The sequence below is a fragment of the Musca vetustissima genome, unplaced genomic scaffold (assembly GCF_032173495.1).
Source record: "Musca vetustissima isolate MV318-11 ecotype Yass unplaced genomic scaffold, APGP_CSIRO_Mvet_v1 utg1823, whole genome shotgun sequence".
NCBI classification, from domain to species: domain Eukaryota; kingdom Metazoa; phylum Arthropoda; class Insecta; order Diptera; family Muscidae; genus Musca; species Musca vetustissima.
The window spans coordinates 93,004-113,055 of NW_026875056.1; the positions used below are offsets into that span (position 1 = coordinate 93,004).

Genomic DNA, 20,052 nt, shown 5'->3' on the forward strand with positions numbered 1-20,052 from the left:
CGAGTATGTAAACAAGAACAACTGAATAAAATAAAAACAAAATAAACGAACGACGATCTCCTCTTCTTCTTGCTGCTGTTGGGTGTGAGTTGTACTTTTGTACTTTGATCTGTATTGTTGTATTATTTATTATTAATAATAAAAAAAGAATATTATATATACGATAACAATAATAAATAAATATAAATTAATGTATCTGTTTTTTTGTTGTTGTTGTATATAAACCATTGGCCTATAATCAACAATGTAAGCCAGGCAAGCAACAAGTAGCAGCTTTATTATTTGTGAGTGAAGTGATAATGTAAATGATTGTTGTTGCTGTGTTCTGTTGTGCGCCAAAACTAGAAGCAGCAGCCGTCGGCCAACAGCGTCGTGTTGTTGCTATGATTGGTCGTTGTTCTCTTTGGTTTATTTGTGTTTTTTCATTGATTGACTGTGTCGCCTTCTGTTGCTGATATTTTTTTCAAATACCCAAAACGCATGACGCACACGTAAACGTGACGTAGACTAAACGTAATTGCAATTTATATGCATTTTACAAATAAATTAATCTATTTTAAAGTGATTACAATTGAGAAATGATTTTTTTTTTGGTTGACAGCAATGAATGGTTGATATTTTTTTCGGATTTGTGGATGGGGTAAGGGTGAGATAATGGAAATAATATATAAATAAAGTATATAAAATTAGAAATAATAAATAAAATATTATAACATATATAAAAAATAAGAAAAAATGGAAAAAATATAAAAATAGAAAATAATAATAAATAAAAAAGAATAAATAAGTAGAAAAATAAATATAGGAAAAGTATAAATAATATTAAAAAAATATAACTGAAATAGAAGTATATTGATACAAATTTGAAATAGATGAAATAAATATTTATTTTAAATTACAAAAAATATCTTATAAAAAAAATCACACAACGTTCAAACTCAGACTGTTTAATAAAACGAAAATATAAAAATTTAGCTGTATGGTAACAATAAATTATAGAAACTCCATGACATCTTATTAAAAATATTAATTTAATATTAGTATATTTTTGAAAAATTTATAAAAAAGTTCAAATTCAGCTAGCTGAATTGCTGTGAAATATTTTAAACTTCAATTATATTTCAAAAATAACACTGAAAATTCCTATAAAATTTTATTCAGCAAGCTGAATTGTAAAAAAATTAATTCAAAATTTATTTAAAAGCAAAAAAAGATATAAAAAACAGTTTCTAAACTTTATTCAGCATGTTGAATTGTGGTAGAAGTGCATAGAAAATTGTTTAAATTACATATAAGCTTAGAAAAACACCTAAAGTCTTTATTCAGCTGGACGAATTGCTTTGAACATAAATAAAACTGAACTTAATTTAAACATAAATGCTAAAAATTCACTGAATTTATTTTTTAAACGTATTCAGCTAGCTGAAAAACAAGTAAAATACTTTAAATACTATTTTGGAACTAATTCAGCTAGCTGAATTGCAATAAAATGATGCAAAAAATTACTTTTTTCACATATAATACCAAAAACAATCAATAGATCACATAAAAAAATCATATTCAGCTTGGCTGAATTTGTTGAATATCAAATATTATTTAATTTCTATTATTGATGTTATAAATCTTTCAAAAATGAAAACATTTAAACACTATTTAGTTAGCTGAATTGATGAAGATGTATAAAAAGAAGGATTTTATTTAAAATAAACTTGTTAAAATGTGTTTTTAAACCTTGCTGAAAAGCAACAAATATTGTTATAAATACGTTTTTCTTAAAAAATATTATCATAAATGCTATATTCATCAATTGAAAGGTCTCGAAATGTACTTTCAGAATATATTCACCTTATACCGAAGAAAAAACTTTGCTAAACGGATTTTCTCGATTTTCCAGTGAGTTTTTTTCCAGAGTCTGTGTAGAAAACGCCATGTTGTGGAAAAAAGTGGGGACTCTGTGTAGAAAACGCCATATTGCGCAAAAACTAAAATGGATAAATAACTTGTGTACTAATTCAATTCCCATAAAAAAAAACAAATAAATCACTTAAAATCATATTCAGCTAACTGAATTTTTTAAAATATATGGTTAAATAGCAACAAATATGATTTTAAAAACGTTTTTCTTGAGAATTATTATCATAAATGGTATATTCAGCTAGTTCAGCAAGCTGAATTCCTCTTAAATGACTTGAGTGCTTATTCAATTTCCAAAATAAACCCAATAAATCACCTAAAAAAAATCATATTCAGCTAGCTGAATATATGACTATATAAAATATTTAAATTGAAAAATATAACACATTTTCAGTTATGTATCTAAACTTAATTTAATTTAAATTGTGTTTTTAAACCTATTCAGCTAGCTGAATAGCAAGAAATATGATTTTAAATAAGTTTTTCTTGAGAATTATTTTCATAAATTGTATATTCAGCTAGCTGAATTGCACTTAAATGTCGTGAGTACTAATTTAATTCCCAAAATAATCCTGAAAAATCATATTCAGCTAGCTGAATATATGAAATATTATTTAATTTCCAATACAAATCATATAAAAACGAAAATAAAATACCTATCTAAATTTAATTTAATTTTTTGTGTTTTTTTTTTGTTATTTTTTATTGCTTGATAACTAGTTTCTGTTTCAATTTTTTTTGTTGGCCATCATCATAAAAATAATCAATAAATCAAAAGCGAAAAAAAATCGAAATCGTAATCAAAATAACTAAATTTCGTCTTCCCCAAAATACCACCACACAAAAAAAGTAGAATTTTTTTTTGGTCAAAACAAATCTTATCTCTTTTTTTCAAATGCTTGAATGCCCTGAATGATTGAGCGAATATCATTGATATGTGTTTTGGGTATGGGTATTGGTGTTTCGCACACGCACCACTACATTGAAGAAAAAAACAGAAATCCGAAACAGAAATCATCAAGCAAAGGAATTCCATAACTATAACAAATTGGGCTATAATTTGTCAGCTAGCTAGCCTGATATTTATATAGATGTGTGTATGCATGTTTGTTTAGTTGGGGAGAACCACCTATCTATGTTTAGGTTATGTATGTTTTATTTCATTTATTTTTTTTTTTTGATTTGTTATTTTTTTTTTTTATGGTTGCAAACAAGTCTGTGTGCTCTTTTATTCATTAATTTGTGAGGGCTTCGTAGACAAATAAAGACAACAGCAAAAACAACAATAAAACTTATGATAATGTTTGCATATATTATAACATATATATACTACATATATATAATATATTATATTTTCATATATATTATATATAAGCTTGAATATTAAACAACTTGACGACGATTATAACAAAGGCAAAGTCATTGAGCTAGCCACCGATCAGAGTCATAATAATCAACAGGCCAGCTAAATGGCTGGCTAGCTAGCAAAAACAAACATGAATTCAATTCACAATATCTCCCCCGAACACCACCACCACGAACACCACTCGATTGACTCGTGCAGTATTTGTGTGAATATGGAATATGAATAATTAAAGTGGGGTTTTATTAGCAGCAACAACAACAACTCTGCCTTATCTGTTTGACTTTATCAAACGACCAACAAACCCACCGCACGATCGCCCTCTCTTTCTCTCTCTCGCGCTCTGCTTTACTGATTACTCGGCAGTTCTGGTTATATTTTTTGTTCATAGTCGTGTTTCGTCAGGCAGTGGGTTTTTGCAAATTTATTTTTTATTATTAATAAAAAATAATGTTGTTGTTGTTGCTGCTGTCATTTGTAAATAAATAGTTGGTGTCGTTGTCATCGCCCCATTGCGCTGCGGCTTGCTTGTCTGTCATGCCGTTGTGTGTTTGTTGATCTGTGCAGTTTTATTGTCTCTTGATATTTATAGAGGAACTTGCTCGATTGTGATTTTTTAAGCTTTGTGATGATAAAGCAGCCAGCTATAAATGACTATTTTGTCTGTGTTTTGGTTTCGTTGTTTTTATATTCAGCAACGTAATTCATTTTTTCTGTCTATCGTGTTTTTTTCTTTTAATTTTTTTTTTTGAAAAAAAGGAAGGTGTTTCAATAGTTGTCAAGACACGTTCGTAATAAAAAAATTAATAAATAAAAAATTTTAGAAATATTTATTGTCTAGAAATTTAGATTTTTTCTAAGAGACAAAAAATATTTAAGATAAATGCAATTCAGCTAGCTGAATATAGTTTAATAACCTTTAATATTATAAATTAATATTGATTTAATCATTAAATATAACAATTAATTAATTCAGTTAGCTGAATTGCTTAACAACTTTACATATTTAAAATTTAGACATTTAAATTTAGTTATTCATCAAGAAATTGAAATTCACCTAGCTGAATTGCTTAAAAAATATACTTATTTTAAATTTATATGTTTAAATTTATTTATTCATCAATAAATTACAATTCAGCTAGCTGAATATAGTTTAATAACCCTAAATATTATAAATTAATTTTGATTTAATTATTAAATATAAAAATTAATTAATTCAGCTGGCTGAATTGCTTATAAAAATACATATTTTAAATTTAGATATTTAACATATTTTAAATTTAGATATTTATTCATCAATAAATTTGCAATTCAGCTAGCTGAATATAGTTTAATAAATAATTCAGCTAAACGAAAAATGTTTATGATGATTTATTTTTTCTATTTTTCGAACAAATATACAGAATTTTAACAATTTGCTGCAATTCAGCTTGTTGAAATTAAATAACTCTTCATATATTTTTAGCTGAATTTGGCACTCCAGTAATTTTAGTATAATTCAGTAAGCTGAATAAGATAAATACATCATTTATGATAAAAATCTCTAATATTTAATATGTTTTCTTGCTATTCAGCTGGCTGAATAAGTTTTAAAAAGCTGTAAATGCAAGTAAAAATGATTTTTTATATATGATGCTATTCAGCTAGCTGAAAAGGGTTTTAAAGGCAATTTAGTAGGTTTATTGCAAATATAAACTAGCTGAATATGAATTATATGTGATTTATTATATAATTCATATTCAATTTTTATGTGATTTATTAATGTTGTTTTGGTGTTCAAGTGATTTCAGTGCAATTCAGCTTAGCTGAATTAGCTAAATACACAATATATTGTCATATTTTTTAAATAAAAATGTAATTAAATTATATTTGATGCTATTCAGCTAGCTGAAAAGGTTTTGTAAATCAATATAGTAGGTTTATAGCAAATAAAAACTACCTGAATATGAATATTAGGTGATTTTTTTAATATTATTTTGACGTCCATGTCATTTCAGTGCAAAACAGCTTAGCTGAATTAGAAAAATACACCATATATTGTAATAAATTTCAAATAAAAATGTAATTAAATTATATTTGATGCTATTCAGCTAGCTGAAAAGGGTTTAAAAAGGCAATTTTGTAGGTTTATAGCAAATAAAAACTAGCTGAATATGATTTTTGTGTGATTTATTAATGCTATTTTGGTGTCCAAGTCATTTCAGTGCAATTCAGCTTAGCTGAATTAGAAAAATATACCATCTTTGACAATAAATTTCAAATAAAAATTTAATAAAATTATATTTGATGCTATTCAGCTAGCTGAAAAGGGGTTTTAGTTAAGAATTTTTGGCATATAATTATAATAAAAACCCTTTTAATTTTTCCTTAGATCATATTTAGCTAATTTGTAAAAGCAATTCATGTGATTTTTTTACCATACAAAAATATTTACATTTGTCTATTTACTTGAGATCTACCATAATTGAGTGTAGGTGTTTCTATTTTTATTATTATTTATTATTTTACAAATTAAAGTAAATATGTATGTCTGTATATCCGTGTGTTGTATGTAGTTAACATATTGTTTATTTTCACATTTAATTATTAGCCAGCTACTCAGCCAACCAGTTTTTTTAATGCATTACTCGACAACAAACGACACGACAGTTACCTCCGCTGCTGACGTCAGTTGTTCAAATATGTACGACTTTTTTATTTTATGATTATTACTGTTTTTTCGCTGTTTTGTTCTATAGATACTGTCAAGCGTATGAATATTAACACATTTAACTTTGCCACAAAAAAAATGATAACATTCCGTATTAGCGAAAAAATTCTATATATTATCAACAGTTATTATTGCGAATTGAAATCCAAACCTCAAGTGTCTGGTTGGAAAACTGTTTTAGTGTGGTTGGTTGGTTGGGTGGCTGGTGTGTTTAGGTTGGGGGAGGAAGTTGAAATTGTTTATAACTTTTTGGTTTTATCACAGGCGATAAGAAATTTGCAGATAATACTTTTTTCGAGATCGAGCTTGCCATTTTTTTTTGCCAATCATAAAAAGTTGTCTTCGATAAGACTTCTCTTGAAGTAAAAATAGTTGACACATGAATGATGATAAAAATAAGGGAAATTCTTTTTAGAAAATACCTTAGCATTTGAACAACAACAAAAAATGCATTAGGTGCAGTTATATGTCTCTCCCTCTCCCACTCTCTGTTTATATTATATGAGGAAGACATCTCATATTTCCTTCGAGTCATAATATATGTGAGTCATGGATATGGACAAAGATGTCACACTCATTCTCACTGTTTAATATATTGACAATTTAGTGTGCGTGTGTGTGTGTGCTTCTCATTCATGCTAATTCTGTTTATAATAAAAATTATTTATTTATTATTTGTTTTTGCTTTTCTTTTGCTCTGTTTTGTTATCAAAAGTATAACAAAGTTTTTTTTTGTTCTCTTCTTCTTTTTCTCTACACACAATCATACACAGTAGTAGTTTTGTATGCACATAGTTAATGTCATAATAATGACTGACTCGCCAGACGTCCCGCGCCATCCTGACAAAATAATCAACACTGCTTTTGGAGCTTATCTTTAAATATTTTATTTCACTTTTTTTGCTTTCTGTTGTTTTTTATTGTTTTTTTTTTATTATTTCGTATGATATTTTGTTCCAGAAATTCCATTATAATTTTTATTTCGATTTGATTTGGATTTTTGTTGTTGCTGATTTTTAGATTTCGTCTGGTTTTGTTTAGACATATTAATGCAAATATTTTTTCGTTCAAAAAAAAAAAAAAAAAAAAAAATGAAACGATAAACCGATAACTTCGTAAAGTGTTTGCAAAAATTTGGATTGGATTCGTTTTTAATCAGATAGGGGGACAAAAAAATTGTTGGAATTCAGCTAGAAAAGTCATTATGTAGGTGTACATATAGAAGGAGAATTGTTATTCAGCTAGATCGATAGCGGGAAAATGGCATTCAGCTAGCTGAATTGACCAAAAATTGATATTCAGCTAGCTGAATTGCAGGAAAATCATTATGTAGGTGTACATATAGCAGGAGAATTTTTATTCAGCTTTATGGATAACAAAAAAATTGCATTCAGCTAGCTGAATGGACCCAAAATTGATATTCAGCTAGTTGAATATCAATTATGTATGTAGATATATAGCATTAGAATTGCCATTCAGCTCGTTGGATAGTAGGGAAATGGTATTCAGCTAACTTAATGGACGAAACATTTGTATTCAGCTAGTTAAGTAGCAGCCAAATCATTATGTAGATTGATATATAGCAGGAAATTTGTCATTAAGTTCGATAAATAATAGCAAAATTATATTCAGCTAGCTGAATGGTCCAAATATTGATATTCAGCTAGCTGAATTGCTGAAAAATAATTTTGTAGATGGATATATAGCAGGAAATTTGTTATTAAGTTTGAAAAATAATTGGAAAATGACATTCAGCTAGCTGAATTGGCCAACAATTTAAATTCTGCTATTTGAATTGCTGAAAAAATCATTATGTAGGTTTATATATAGCAGGAGATAGCGGGAAACAGTATTTAGCTAGCTGAATGGACTAGCTGAATTGACATTAAACTAGCTGAATAGTAGGAAAATCATTACGTAACAAAATATCTACTTTTAAAAACATCAAAATAATGCATTTTTTATTTATATATTTTTTTAATTATAAAAAAAATTCTGAAACATATTTTTTTATTTTTAACTAAATACTAATTTTCCCCCCATTTTGTTTATTGATTTCAGATGATCCTGGCGGTACAAAAAATCAAACGGAAACAACAACAACGGTAACGAATCATAGCAATATGGAAGCTACAACAGCAACAACACCAGCCGCAACAACAACAACAAAATATTATAACAGTAAAACAAAGCTACAACAACAGCAACAGAATAACAACAACAACAATAATCAGTTACCACAAAATAAAAGTACAACAGCAACAACAACAAACAGCAGTAAGAAATCCCAACAACAACAGCAACAAACATATCGTGATTTAGATGATAGCCAAGAACCACAAAAGAAACTAACCGCTAAGCAAGCTAAACAAGCTGCCAAATTAGCAGCTCAGCAACAGCAACAGAATGTTAAAACAGCTGCTGCTGCAGCTGATAGTCGACAGCAACAACAACAACAAAATAACAAAAATGTTTCCAAAACGACGGTAAATTCCGCCGACAAAAATGTAAATAATTCTAATTCAATACCTGCCAATACCACCAATAAAAACACCACAGCAACAACAACAACAACACTTGCAACCACCGCCAATAATGCCAATAAAACACTAAGTACCACAACAACAACAAATAGTGGCGACCACACCAACAACAACACAATGGATTATGTGAATAGCATTAGTAATAGTTCAAATTTCAATAAAAGTGATAGTAATAGTAATAAGGAACAACACCAACAACAACAATCATCCGCCACAACAGTAGCAGCAGCAGTCCCAGCCGCAACAACACAGAACAGCGTTAGTGATAATACAAGTGGTCCTGCCCAGTCGTCAGGATCCGACATTAACTGGAGCAACTCCAAATATTTACACAAGAAATTTAAACGTCTGGCAAGTACCACGGAAACTGAGGGAGGAGGATCCGCCATTGGAACTGGAGGAGGATCGGGCCAAGAATCTGAAAAGCTGAGAACCACATCAATATCATCGGCCAGTTCTTCGGTCTCATCACCACCACCACCAGCTGTTGTAGCACAACAGCGACCAGAAAATGAAACAACAACGAAACCTGCCACCCAAGAAACAAGACCCTCCCAGCATCCACCGCCAACACCACACCATTTACAAAATGGTTATGTGAGCAAACAGGAAGTGGTGGATGCTGCCGCACTACAAAATCAGATTTTGTTGCAAATGGCCCAACAACAGTCACAACAACAACAGCAAGTGGTGATACTTTCCTCCAGCCATCAAACAGAAGTAACAGCCAGTACGGCAGCTCCTCCCGCCGCAACCTCAAATTCAGCAGCTACCACAACAAATGCCAATACCAGTGGTAATGGTGGTAGCGGAGGCGGTCGCCACATTTGCCCCTATTGCAATTTAAGCTGTACAAAACCCTCGGTGTTGAAAAAACACATTCGCGCCCACACCAATGAGCGTCCATTTCCCTGTGAATTTTGTGGCATTGCCTTTAAGACCAAAAGTAATCTTTACAAACATTGGAGGTAAGTTGAGAGAAGACCCTTTCTTCACCACCCCTTCATTTCTTTAATTTATTTTTTTTTATTTTTCCATCTTAAGATCTCGTTCCCACATGGCTCGACGAAAAGGCCTTGAAGTGCCACCCGATGCTGATGATGGTTTGTCGGATCAGGATGTGGATCCAGAGTTGAGTAACAGTAGTTCAGAAATGGTAAGTAACCATAACTTTATATTAATTTAAGCTCGAATTACGAAATAAATTTTTCTCTCTCTCTTCTAGTTAAGTCGCACAGATTCCCCCATGGAAGAGGTTGTGGCATCGCAAAGTGTCATTTCCCAGCCACAACAACAGCAGCAACAAATTAATGAGCCTCACACTCTCATACCCACACCCATGAATTCAAATTCTTCAATGGGTGCTGCCGCAGCCTCCTCACCATTGCCACCAGCATCACCTGCCTCTCGTTTAGTTCAGCCCCAGCCAACCAATGCCACCATGCAACAAGCAAGTCCCACAACCCAACAGCAGCAACAACACCATCAAAGTCAATTGCCTTTGGGTTCACCGGCTGCTGGGACATTGGCGCCCAACGTGGCTGCCACAATAAACCAAAATAACGTTGGCAGCTCATCGAGTAACAACAGTTCCGCTGCCAAACAAGCCATCGATTATAAGCCATATAAACCAAAATTTCATAATGCAGCCTTGTACAATTCGCCAAAAGAGGCTGCTGCTGCAGCAGCGGCTGCCGCTGCGGCCGCCACAAACAACTCCTCCTCCCCAATGGAAACTAATTTAGCCGGTGCCTCAATTAATAGGGTGGATATTGTTACAGCCCAACCATCTCCGCAAAGTAAACAAACGGTGGAGTCAGTGACAATCCCTGCACAACAACATCATCAACAACAGCAACAACAACTTTTAATTGAAGCCCAAAAATATGCAACATCCCACAATAATTCCCAACTTGGCCATTCACCTTCAGCGTCACTTAGGATAGGAGAAGGAGGAGCACCAGCCACTGGTGGAGGACATGTATCTAGCGGCCAACCCCCCTCCTCCTCCTCAGCTCCCCTCCAGCTCCATCATCATCCCAGCCTGTCGCCAAGTACCCAGATCAAATTGAACAATCACCTCAGCAGTCATCAGTTACAACAGCAGTTGCAGCAACAACAACAGCAGCTACATCAGCTGGCTCAGGCCCAGGCCGCAGCCGCTGCTGCCGCCCAACATCCTCACACACATTTATTGGTTCCACCCGGACCAGGAAATGCCCCGCCGCCGCTACCATTACCTTTGGCAGCTTACTATTTGCCACACGGAGCCTTTTACAATCCCATGGCGGCTGCTGCAGTGGCCCATCAACAGGCCTATGCCTCATTGCATTTAATGACGCCCCAGCAGCAGCAACAGTTCCATCATCAGTTGCAATTGCAACAACAACATTTGCAGCAACTTCAACATTCCGGTGTAATAGCACCAAACGCAGCGGCGGCTGTTGTGGCGGCAGCATCAGTACCACCACAGCAGCAGGTTCCTCCTCCATCCCCAGCTCAACCCTCACCACTGGCTGGCGTGGCTCCAGCTCCGCCACAACAACAAACGTCGGCATCGTCACCCTCTCCAGTGCAGCAAAATCACATTAAAACTCCCACGCCCGTCATGGGTAATACGGGAGTTTTGAGGCCCACACCCACCAGTGCAGGTAGTGCATTACATCTCGCCAAGGCCACACCCGGTGTTGTCGCCGCGGGGCCACAACAAAGTCCTCTGCATTATCTGGCCAATGCAGCCCTGAACGGTCAGCCTGTCGCAATGGCCAGTAATAAGCTAAATACGGATATGCCAGAACAACCACCACCATCACATCAAATGGGAAATAGTAGTGGAGCCACCTCCTCGTCCTCCTCATCCCAACAACGTTCTTCCTCCTCAACTAATCATTTGCAGAATTCAAATAATCCTGGAGAAATACCTTTGGTAAGTTTTTCGCGCATTCGCATTTTTAAAGAAATTATTTTTTTTAACGTTTGTATTCTCTCCCAGAACAAGGAAAACCTCCATGAACGCATTAACAAAATCATCTCCCAAAATGAGGCTATTGTTGAGAACAAAGAACTTCTATTGCAAAAGAAATATCCCAAAACCTTAAACCGTTCTCGAAGTTTTACAAATGCCAATAACTCGGCGGCATCCAATTCGGGTTCATCGTCGTCGGGCAGTATCCAAACCACACTGCAAAGTACAACGGGAGCGCCACCAAGTGAATCGGCCACAAATGCCAAATTGGCACAGGTTATAGTACAAAAACAACAGCAATTGCAACAACAACAACAGCAATTGCAACAGCAACAACAAGCCCAGCAACAATATATTTATCAACAGCAATTGCAACAGCAGCAGCAACAACAACAACAATTGCAAAAACAACGCCACATTTATTCGGATAAAATCACCATGGAAGAGGTGGTTTTGCCTCTTAATGGCACCTCTAAAAATTTAATTTCCAAACACCTGCCAGCACAACAAACCATCAATCAAGGCGGTCATCATCCCGCTGGACAGATGCATCAATATCGTCCTGCAAATTCCCAACCTAATCAGCAACAACAAATACCTGCATCTGCAACAAGTAATGCACCCCCACCACCACCACCAAATGTTCCCCTAAATCTATCAGCCAAATCCAAGGCTCCCATTGCACTGGAGGAACGTTTGGATTTATCTACAACCTCCTCCAAACAGCCACAGGGACCATTGCCACAACAACCACCACCGGCCACCCCGCGCAAACGCCACTCCATTGAACAGCCGAGTCAGGTTACAGCCATCATCAATTCGGCCGCCTTCAATGAAGCTTCGAATTCCTCCAACTCCAATTCACAAGCTGGCCAACAGCTTAATAATGCCGCAACCACCTCCACAGCATCTTCATCTGCCGCTGCTACTGCTGCTGGAGGTAAATATCCTCCACCCAATCATTCCATTATTAAAAACCTGCTGCTAAATGCTCGTGGCCTGGCCGTACCCATGGGTGAGGGTGAGGATGCCGTTTACATTTGTCCCCTCTGCTCCATGGAATTCCGCACCGCCGAAGATTTACAACTGCACAACAGCACCTATTGCCAGGGCAACAACAGCAGTGCCAATTCACCTGCCTCCTCGCCATCCCACAAATATTTTCGCAGCAGTTCAATACAATCGCTGAATATGAGTGACCTGAAAATACTCTCGAAAAATCCACTGTCCTTGGCGAAGTTGGCATGGTCACAACTGAAGACAAAGCCTAGTAATTTGGTGCTAAATCGTTTGAGTGCATCGCAGGCGAACACATCGAAAAGTAACAGTACCACAACGACATCGGCCACATCTACCCAGCCTAGCTGTTCGACCACAACGCTATTGGCAAGTGGAACCACGGGAGCTGCTGCAAACAGCAACAGTGGTACAGGTCCTTCCAAATCACATTTGGCTCTCAACGATATACCAATGCGATTTGTGGATGCCCCGTTGCCCTCACCAGGCCCCTTACTGGGCAAAACACCCCTGGTGGACTATACACCCAATCATGATACGAAACATAAATCCGAAGAGGTCATAATAACCAAAATGCACGATGATCGCTGGAATAATAGCACGAATTTTAATGACCAACAACATCATCCTGCAGCATTAAACGCCAACGCCAACAATAAACGTTTGAAATTTGAAACATCAAACCTATCCTCCGCTACCTCCTCCTCATCATCTTCGGTGACCAACAAACGTCTAACCAACATTACCAGTGGCGGGGACATGCAACCCTTAAACCCTTTGGAACTATCGAAGAAGGAGGAACGTTTAAAACGTTTCACCTCCTCGGGTGGCTGCATGATTCCCCTCTCGGAATGTGATGATGTTGATAAAAGTCCAAAAATGATCAGGACTCCCCTGCTGTCGGGTGGTAGCTTTCAAGAGGTATCACCCAAAAAGGAAACAAAATTACCCATGCCTCTAATACAAGGGGCTCAGCTAACACCCAAATTAGCTTTGGGTTTAGGGGCCACCTCATCCTCATCGGGGCCACAACATTTTCAATTTCCACCCATAAATCAAATAACAGCCTTTAACCCGCTGACTTTGCCGCTTACCGAAAAGGTTATACCCTATGTACCGGGTATACCGGGGCCGAATAGTCTCACGCCACAAATGCATTTGCCACCGCAGCAACAACAACTACACCTGCAAGTTCCTCCACAGCAAAAGTCAAGGACTGTTAGCCCCAATCGCAAGACGCAGGCAGCATTGAGTCCCAACATGCCAGCCAATGATGGTGGATCGAACAGCAACACCAAACCCCTGACCACATTTGGTGGGGTACAAAATGTACCCAGCGAATTTGCCAAGGCTCCGCCCAGCACCAATATGCGGAATGTTAAAAACTGGAACACCAACAACAAATTGAATTTACCAGGCACGGCTGCGGGGGGTGCTCCTGGTGCAAGTGGGGATGTCAAAGCCCCCTTTAAATCCTTTAACTTTTTGCGCATGGCTGACAACTTGAGTCCGCGTAAAGTTTTGGGTGAAACCGAAACCCGGCACTTCAATTTGGAACGCGTGGCCAAGGATCAATTGATAATTCAACAACCCACCTCCTCAGCTTCGGGTAGTGGCAAGACATTGTCACCCACAGGATCATCGGCAACTGGTACAACAACTCTTACACCCCTGCATGTGGATACCACATCAGGGCTGCAGGTTGAAGCGAATGACTCATCCGCCGCTCTAATGGAAACTAAACCCAAATCGAAATTCCTACGGCCAACCAGTCTGCCCCTTAGGCCCGGGACATTTACACCCAAACGTCATCATGGTATAACACCCACTGCCAATACCCTGCCTTTGATTTCACCCGAAACACCCAGACCCTCAAAGGAATGTGTACAGCTATATTTGAATGGAAATTCGTATACCTATTTGGGTTTGAAATCGAGCACCAAGACATTCTATTGTACCCTAAATTGTCCTCAACCATCCTATGTACAGGATATGCATAAGCTCTCCATGTACTCCATGTGGCAACAGTGTGCCGAAAATAATCCACATCCTTTGGGTTTGAAACCCAAGGAGGTTATGTCGCTATACGATTCCCGACAAAAGGTACAAATTTACAATATGGCTGAGAGTAAAAAGCTGGCCTATACGGTTGTGGCGGCCCAGCAGATTGTAACCACACCCTTCCTCAGTAGTCAGGATAAATTCTATCACCATCAGTTGAAGCGGTTAGATGCAGAGGAAGATTCCACGGCGCCTAATAAAGATGATAACAAATCAACAACGGCTGTGGCTGCTGAGCCAAAGGATACCAGTCAAATGTCCAACCACTCGGCAACCTCGACCTCATCCTCCTCTTCCCAAACATTGGTGGGAGGTTATGAGTCCAATGAAAACTACACCTATATACGTGGTAGAGGCCGTGGTAAATATGTCTGCTTGGAGTGTGGTATACGTTGCAAGAAACCCTCTATGCTGAAGAAACACATTCGGACCCACACCGATGTCCGCCCGTACACATGTAAACATTGTAATTTCAGTTTCAAAACCAAGGGCAATTTGACCAAACACATGCAGTCCAAGACGCACTATAAGAAATGTATAGAATTGGGTCTGAATCCAGGTCCAATGCCCGCGGATGGTGAATTCTTGGAGCCCGACATGGAATTTGATCAACAATCATCGACATCGGCTGGTGGTAGAACTTCGTCAATGGGTAATGCTGAATCGGATTCGGATGGTGATTCAAGTGATAATGAAACGGAGAGTAGTAATGAATCGGATTCAGCGGCTGTGACGAAGTCGAGTACGGCCCCCACCACTTCGGCGATCCCAGCTCCACCCAGTATAACAGTGAATTCGGCTGGAGAGGATAATAAATCACATTTGGAACATGAGGCGGCCAGATGTTTACTTTCCCTCAGTATGACACCGCCCATACATACCCAAAGTTCGGAGGCAGCTAGTCAAATGGTGGTCAGCAGCACCACCACCAATGTCATGGCCACCCCTTCCGCCACCAATACAAGTAGTACAATTACCACCACCTCCTCCACACCACCATCTGCCATACGACGAGTCATCTCGTATACCTCACCCAAGCCCCCATTCGATTATCACAAGCAGGAACAATATTATTCCAATCCGGAAGAGGCTATGCCCAAGAATAAGACCATAAATAGTTTTGAAGCGGCTCCCATGGATTTGACAAAGCCACGTAGTAGCTCAGATACAAGTGTGACAACCGTAAATTCCCTGCCCGCCACTGTATTGGTTCATGCTTCCCTGGCACATGGCAGCAAACCATCAGGATCAGTACCTCCAGCTTTATATTCAATGCCTGGTCCCGTACAAACCCAGGCTCAAATCGATGATGTCATATTTGGTGGTAACCGTGATGAGTCCGGTTTGCTGAAAACAATGATCTCAGTTTCCTCCAAAGTGGCTCGTAGTCAACCTGGCCTCTCCGAAGAAGTAAGGAATCTCAATGAAGATATGATGCTGTACGACTATAGGCGGGAACAAACATTGCAGTACAATAAAATTAAGCAAACGCAGTTGAGTCGGGGTCTAACAGCTGCCAGTTCGGGCAGTGAGGTTGTGGTGACAATGACACCTGCAATCACGACAGCGGCGGTCTATGTCAATGCAATGGCATCAATGACCACCTCCACCACCACAATGGTTACACAAGTATGCAGTTCGATAAGTTCTGTATCCACCTCGGTGGTGAGTAGTCGAGATTCTGCAATTGTGTCCAGCAGTTCTGCTGCATCAACAGTTACCGCCCCTGCCACTGCCCCCGTCCCAGCCCCTGTTGCCTTGGTGGCCGAAAGCAAACCAGATGTACCTTTACAAGTGCCAAAAATTGAAATAGTCGAACCTTTGGAAACTCCACAGAGAACAAAATCCAATGAAAGTAACCCACCCGCCCAATTGCTACCAGCCCCAGATTTGAGAAAGCCACCATCCGCCGCCAAAACTTCTTCTGATGAAAGTGAAGAAACCGATGAGGAGCCACCCGCCAAAAGACATTTATCATCGATGAGTGGTGATGAAAAAGTGGTGGTGGCGGCCGCAGGTCATAATTCCAATTTACCTGCAGCTGTTTTGCAACCTGGAACCACAGATTTTTCTGGTGTCCTATCCGGAGGATCAAACAGTAATAGTAGTGGTGGAGGTGGTGGTGCTTCACAACCCACACGTACGGTTATTGTGGGCGAAGATGGTTTCACCACAAATAATAATGAAATCTTACCCGTCCACCCTCGAGTACCACCTCTCACAAATGCCGATGGCAGACCCGTCTGTTCGATATGTTCGAAAACTTTCCAAAAACAATCCCAACTGGCTCTACACATGAATATCCATTATATGGAAAGGAAATATAAATGTGATCCATGTGGGGTGTCGTTCCGCACCCAAGGCCACCTGCAAAAACATGAACGTTCAGAGGCCCATAAAAATAAGGTTATTATGACATCAACATTTGGTGTCCCCACCACATCAAATCCCCGCCCATTTGAGTGTACCGACTGCAAGATAGCCTTTCGTATCCACGGCCATTTGGCCAAACATTTACGTTCCAAGACCCATGTCCAAAAATTGGAATGCCTTCAGAAGCTGCCATTTGGTACATATGCTGAAATTGAACGAGCCGGTATTAGTCTAACGGAAATTGATACCAGCGATTGTGAGAATAGTTTGATCTCTTTGCGGCTGCTGGCCCAAAAGCTCATTGAAAAAGATCCCAGCTCGAAGTTGGGTAGTTATACCACACCGTCGGGAGTGCTGCAGGACAATAATTCGAATACGGGATTGGTATCACAGGATAGTGCATCGGAAGATGGTTTCCAGGCTGCTGCCAGTGCTGCAGCCTCGGCCATTGCTTCATTGGACAACGATAGTGCGGCAAATACCCCAAGGAGGGCAAATTCCACCTCTGAAGATGAATCCATTGCCATGGCATTGAATAACAATTTGAAGCGACGTTTGCCGGGAGCCTTTAGCAGCAGTAATGGTGAGGACAGCGATAAGGATATACAGGAAGAGAAACGTATGAGATCAGATCTACTGGTGGTAGGAAATCATCAAATGCAGTCGGCGGCGGCCGCAAGTCCACCAGCAGCAAACTGACATTATATTTTTGCCTATCCCGAAAGATGAATAATGGAGTCAAGCACCACGTCATCAGCGTTATGACAAACGGCGAAAACATTTCCAGGGCCCAATACCGATAGCAGGCCTACAAGAACTATTATGAATTACAACAATTTACAATATCCTCAACATAATATTAGTAGGAGTTATAAAAATCTAATGCCACCATCATCCTTATTGTATACCACAAATACCAGTTACCACCCACAGTCTTATCAGCATACTCAGAAGCAGCATCATTGTCATTTCAATTTAAATCCAGCCCCACCGTCACCATCATCCGCCACACTGAACCGCTAAAACTTGTTGAATATTGTAATTTTCGGTTTTAATTTAATTTCATTTTTTCAATAAATATCCCCTACTCAAACTCAGGACCAAAAAAGCCCTAAAATATAAATAAAACGACGAAACCAAATTCTACCAACCCTCATCATATCCCCTTATATACTTACACATACATATCGTATTTTGGAACAAACAAAAACAAGATTTTTCCTTAAAAAAAACTAAAACTAAAATCAAGGCTTAAAGCCAACCTCCATTTTCAAAACCCAAATTTAACAAGTTTTAGACGGCATGAAATGGGTTAATAGATACATCTCCCGACCCCACCCACAATCTATTTCAAAATAACACTTTTTTGAAATTATCGAAAAAACAAAATCCCAAGTTAAACAGCAACAAAATATCAAAACATTTACAAAAAACAATTTTTACAAATCCCCACTCCTCTCAGAAGAACTACAATATATAAAATATAATAAAAAACTATATCATTTTTTATTGCAAAAAAAAAAAAAAAATAAGTAAACTATAAATATTATATTTCAATATTCTTACTGTAGCGTACTTTAAAAGGAAGAGAAAAAACAAGAAATTAAAAAAAAAATAAACTGTGGTACTAATTTTTGTAGCAAAAAAATTTAGTCATAATTGAAAATAAAAATAAGGCATTTTTTTATTACAACATTTTTCGTTTAATGTAAAAAATCTTGAGGAAAAATTTAAAATTCAAATTTTCTTTTATTTTTTTAAAAAAATATTTTTTGTGATTAAAAAAATATCAAGTTCTTCCTATGTTTTATAAAAATTTTTTTTCATTATTTTATTGTTTGTAAAAATTTAATTTTTGTTTTTTTTTAATTTTTTTTTTTAATTTTACAAAAATACAAAAACTATTTCTTTTTTGAACCCAATAATAGCAACGAGACCACGAGACTCATAATACAAATTATTATTTTGGATTATCCACAACAACAACAACTACACAGGGCTACAAAACAAAATGAGGGTTTAGCCTCATTATTTTGCAAAAACAAAATTAAAAAATTATAGAATTTTTTTTTTTTTTTTGAAATTAAAAAAATATATATGGTATGTTTCCCGTCCAGCAAGAGTCGACTAATTTGTTTTATTTTCTTTGATATCATAAAAGAAAAATTGTTATCGTAGTAAAAAATTGTACATTCTTGAAGGTTCTGGAACAGACCAATAAATTAAAAAATATATTTTTTTTAATAAAAAAAAAACATTTTTATATTGCAATTTTGTTTCAATATATGTAAATATATATATTTTTTTGTAGCACTGTGTAATTTTTTATTTTTTTCTTAATTAAATTTGTTTTGCAAACAATTGTTTTTTTATATACTACATTAAGAAATTTTTTAGTTGCAATTGTATAGTAGATTTGTTTTATTTTTTTAAATATTAGTTATAAATGTTGTGTACAAACAAGAAATATTATTAAATTATCCTATAAACAAAAAAAAATCAGATTTAATAATCGATAGATTTACATTTTAAATTTTTATTATATGATTAAAAAGAAAAAACAAACTTTGTATATGTAAAAAAACAAATATTTTATTTATAAGTAAAATAATATATAAAATATATATATATATAGAAACAAAATTATAGAAACTATAGTTATATAAGTTTAAAACTTGAAAAAAAAACATAAAAACAAATTATATATACTATATATTATACACACCCAAATATTTCATATACAAATTTGAATTATCAAACAAAAAAAAAAAAATAATTATTTCATAATTATAGATAAACAAACAAATATGTTATATTTATGTATATAAAACAACTTAATCGATAAGAAAACAAAATATCTCTTAATGTATCATTAAACATATATATATATATTTTAAAAGAATATATACATACTAGATCTTATTTTTAAAAAAGTATAGATAACATTTGTATAAAAAAATTACATTATATGTAATTGTCTGTGTATTGTGAACAATTATTATTAATATATATAAATATTAGAATGGATATATTTAAACAAAATACAACAACAAAAAAAGAAACAAAATGTTTGAAATGAACAAACAAAAAATAAAATTACATTTTT

General features: G+C 35.9%; 1 protein-coding gene across 1 annotated transcript in view; it reads left to right on the forward strand.

The window, feature by feature from the left end:
* The window catches only part of LOC133337572 (uncharacterized), a 78,325-nt gene extending 60,680 nt beyond the window's left edge, over window positions 1-17,645 (forward strand). Inside the window, exons 3-10 of the mRNA XM_061545788.1 lie at window positions 8,049-8,237; window positions 8,310-8,584; window positions 8,705-9,498; window positions 9,575-9,686; window positions 9,756-10,329; window positions 10,462-11,456; window positions 11,523-15,296; window positions 15,381-17,645. Coding sequence (XP_061401772.1) covers window positions 8,049-8,237; window positions 8,310-8,584; window positions 8,705-9,498; window positions 9,575-9,686; window positions 9,756-10,329; window positions 10,462-11,456; window positions 11,523-15,296; window positions 15,381-17,645 — 8,978 coding nt within the window. The remainder of the gene's footprint in view (window positions 1-8,048; window positions 8,238-8,309; window positions 8,585-8,704; window positions 9,499-9,574; window positions 9,687-9,755; window positions 10,330-10,461; window positions 11,457-11,522; window positions 15,297-15,380) is intronic.
* The last annotated feature ends 2,407 nt before the right edge of the window (window positions 17,646-20,052 follow it).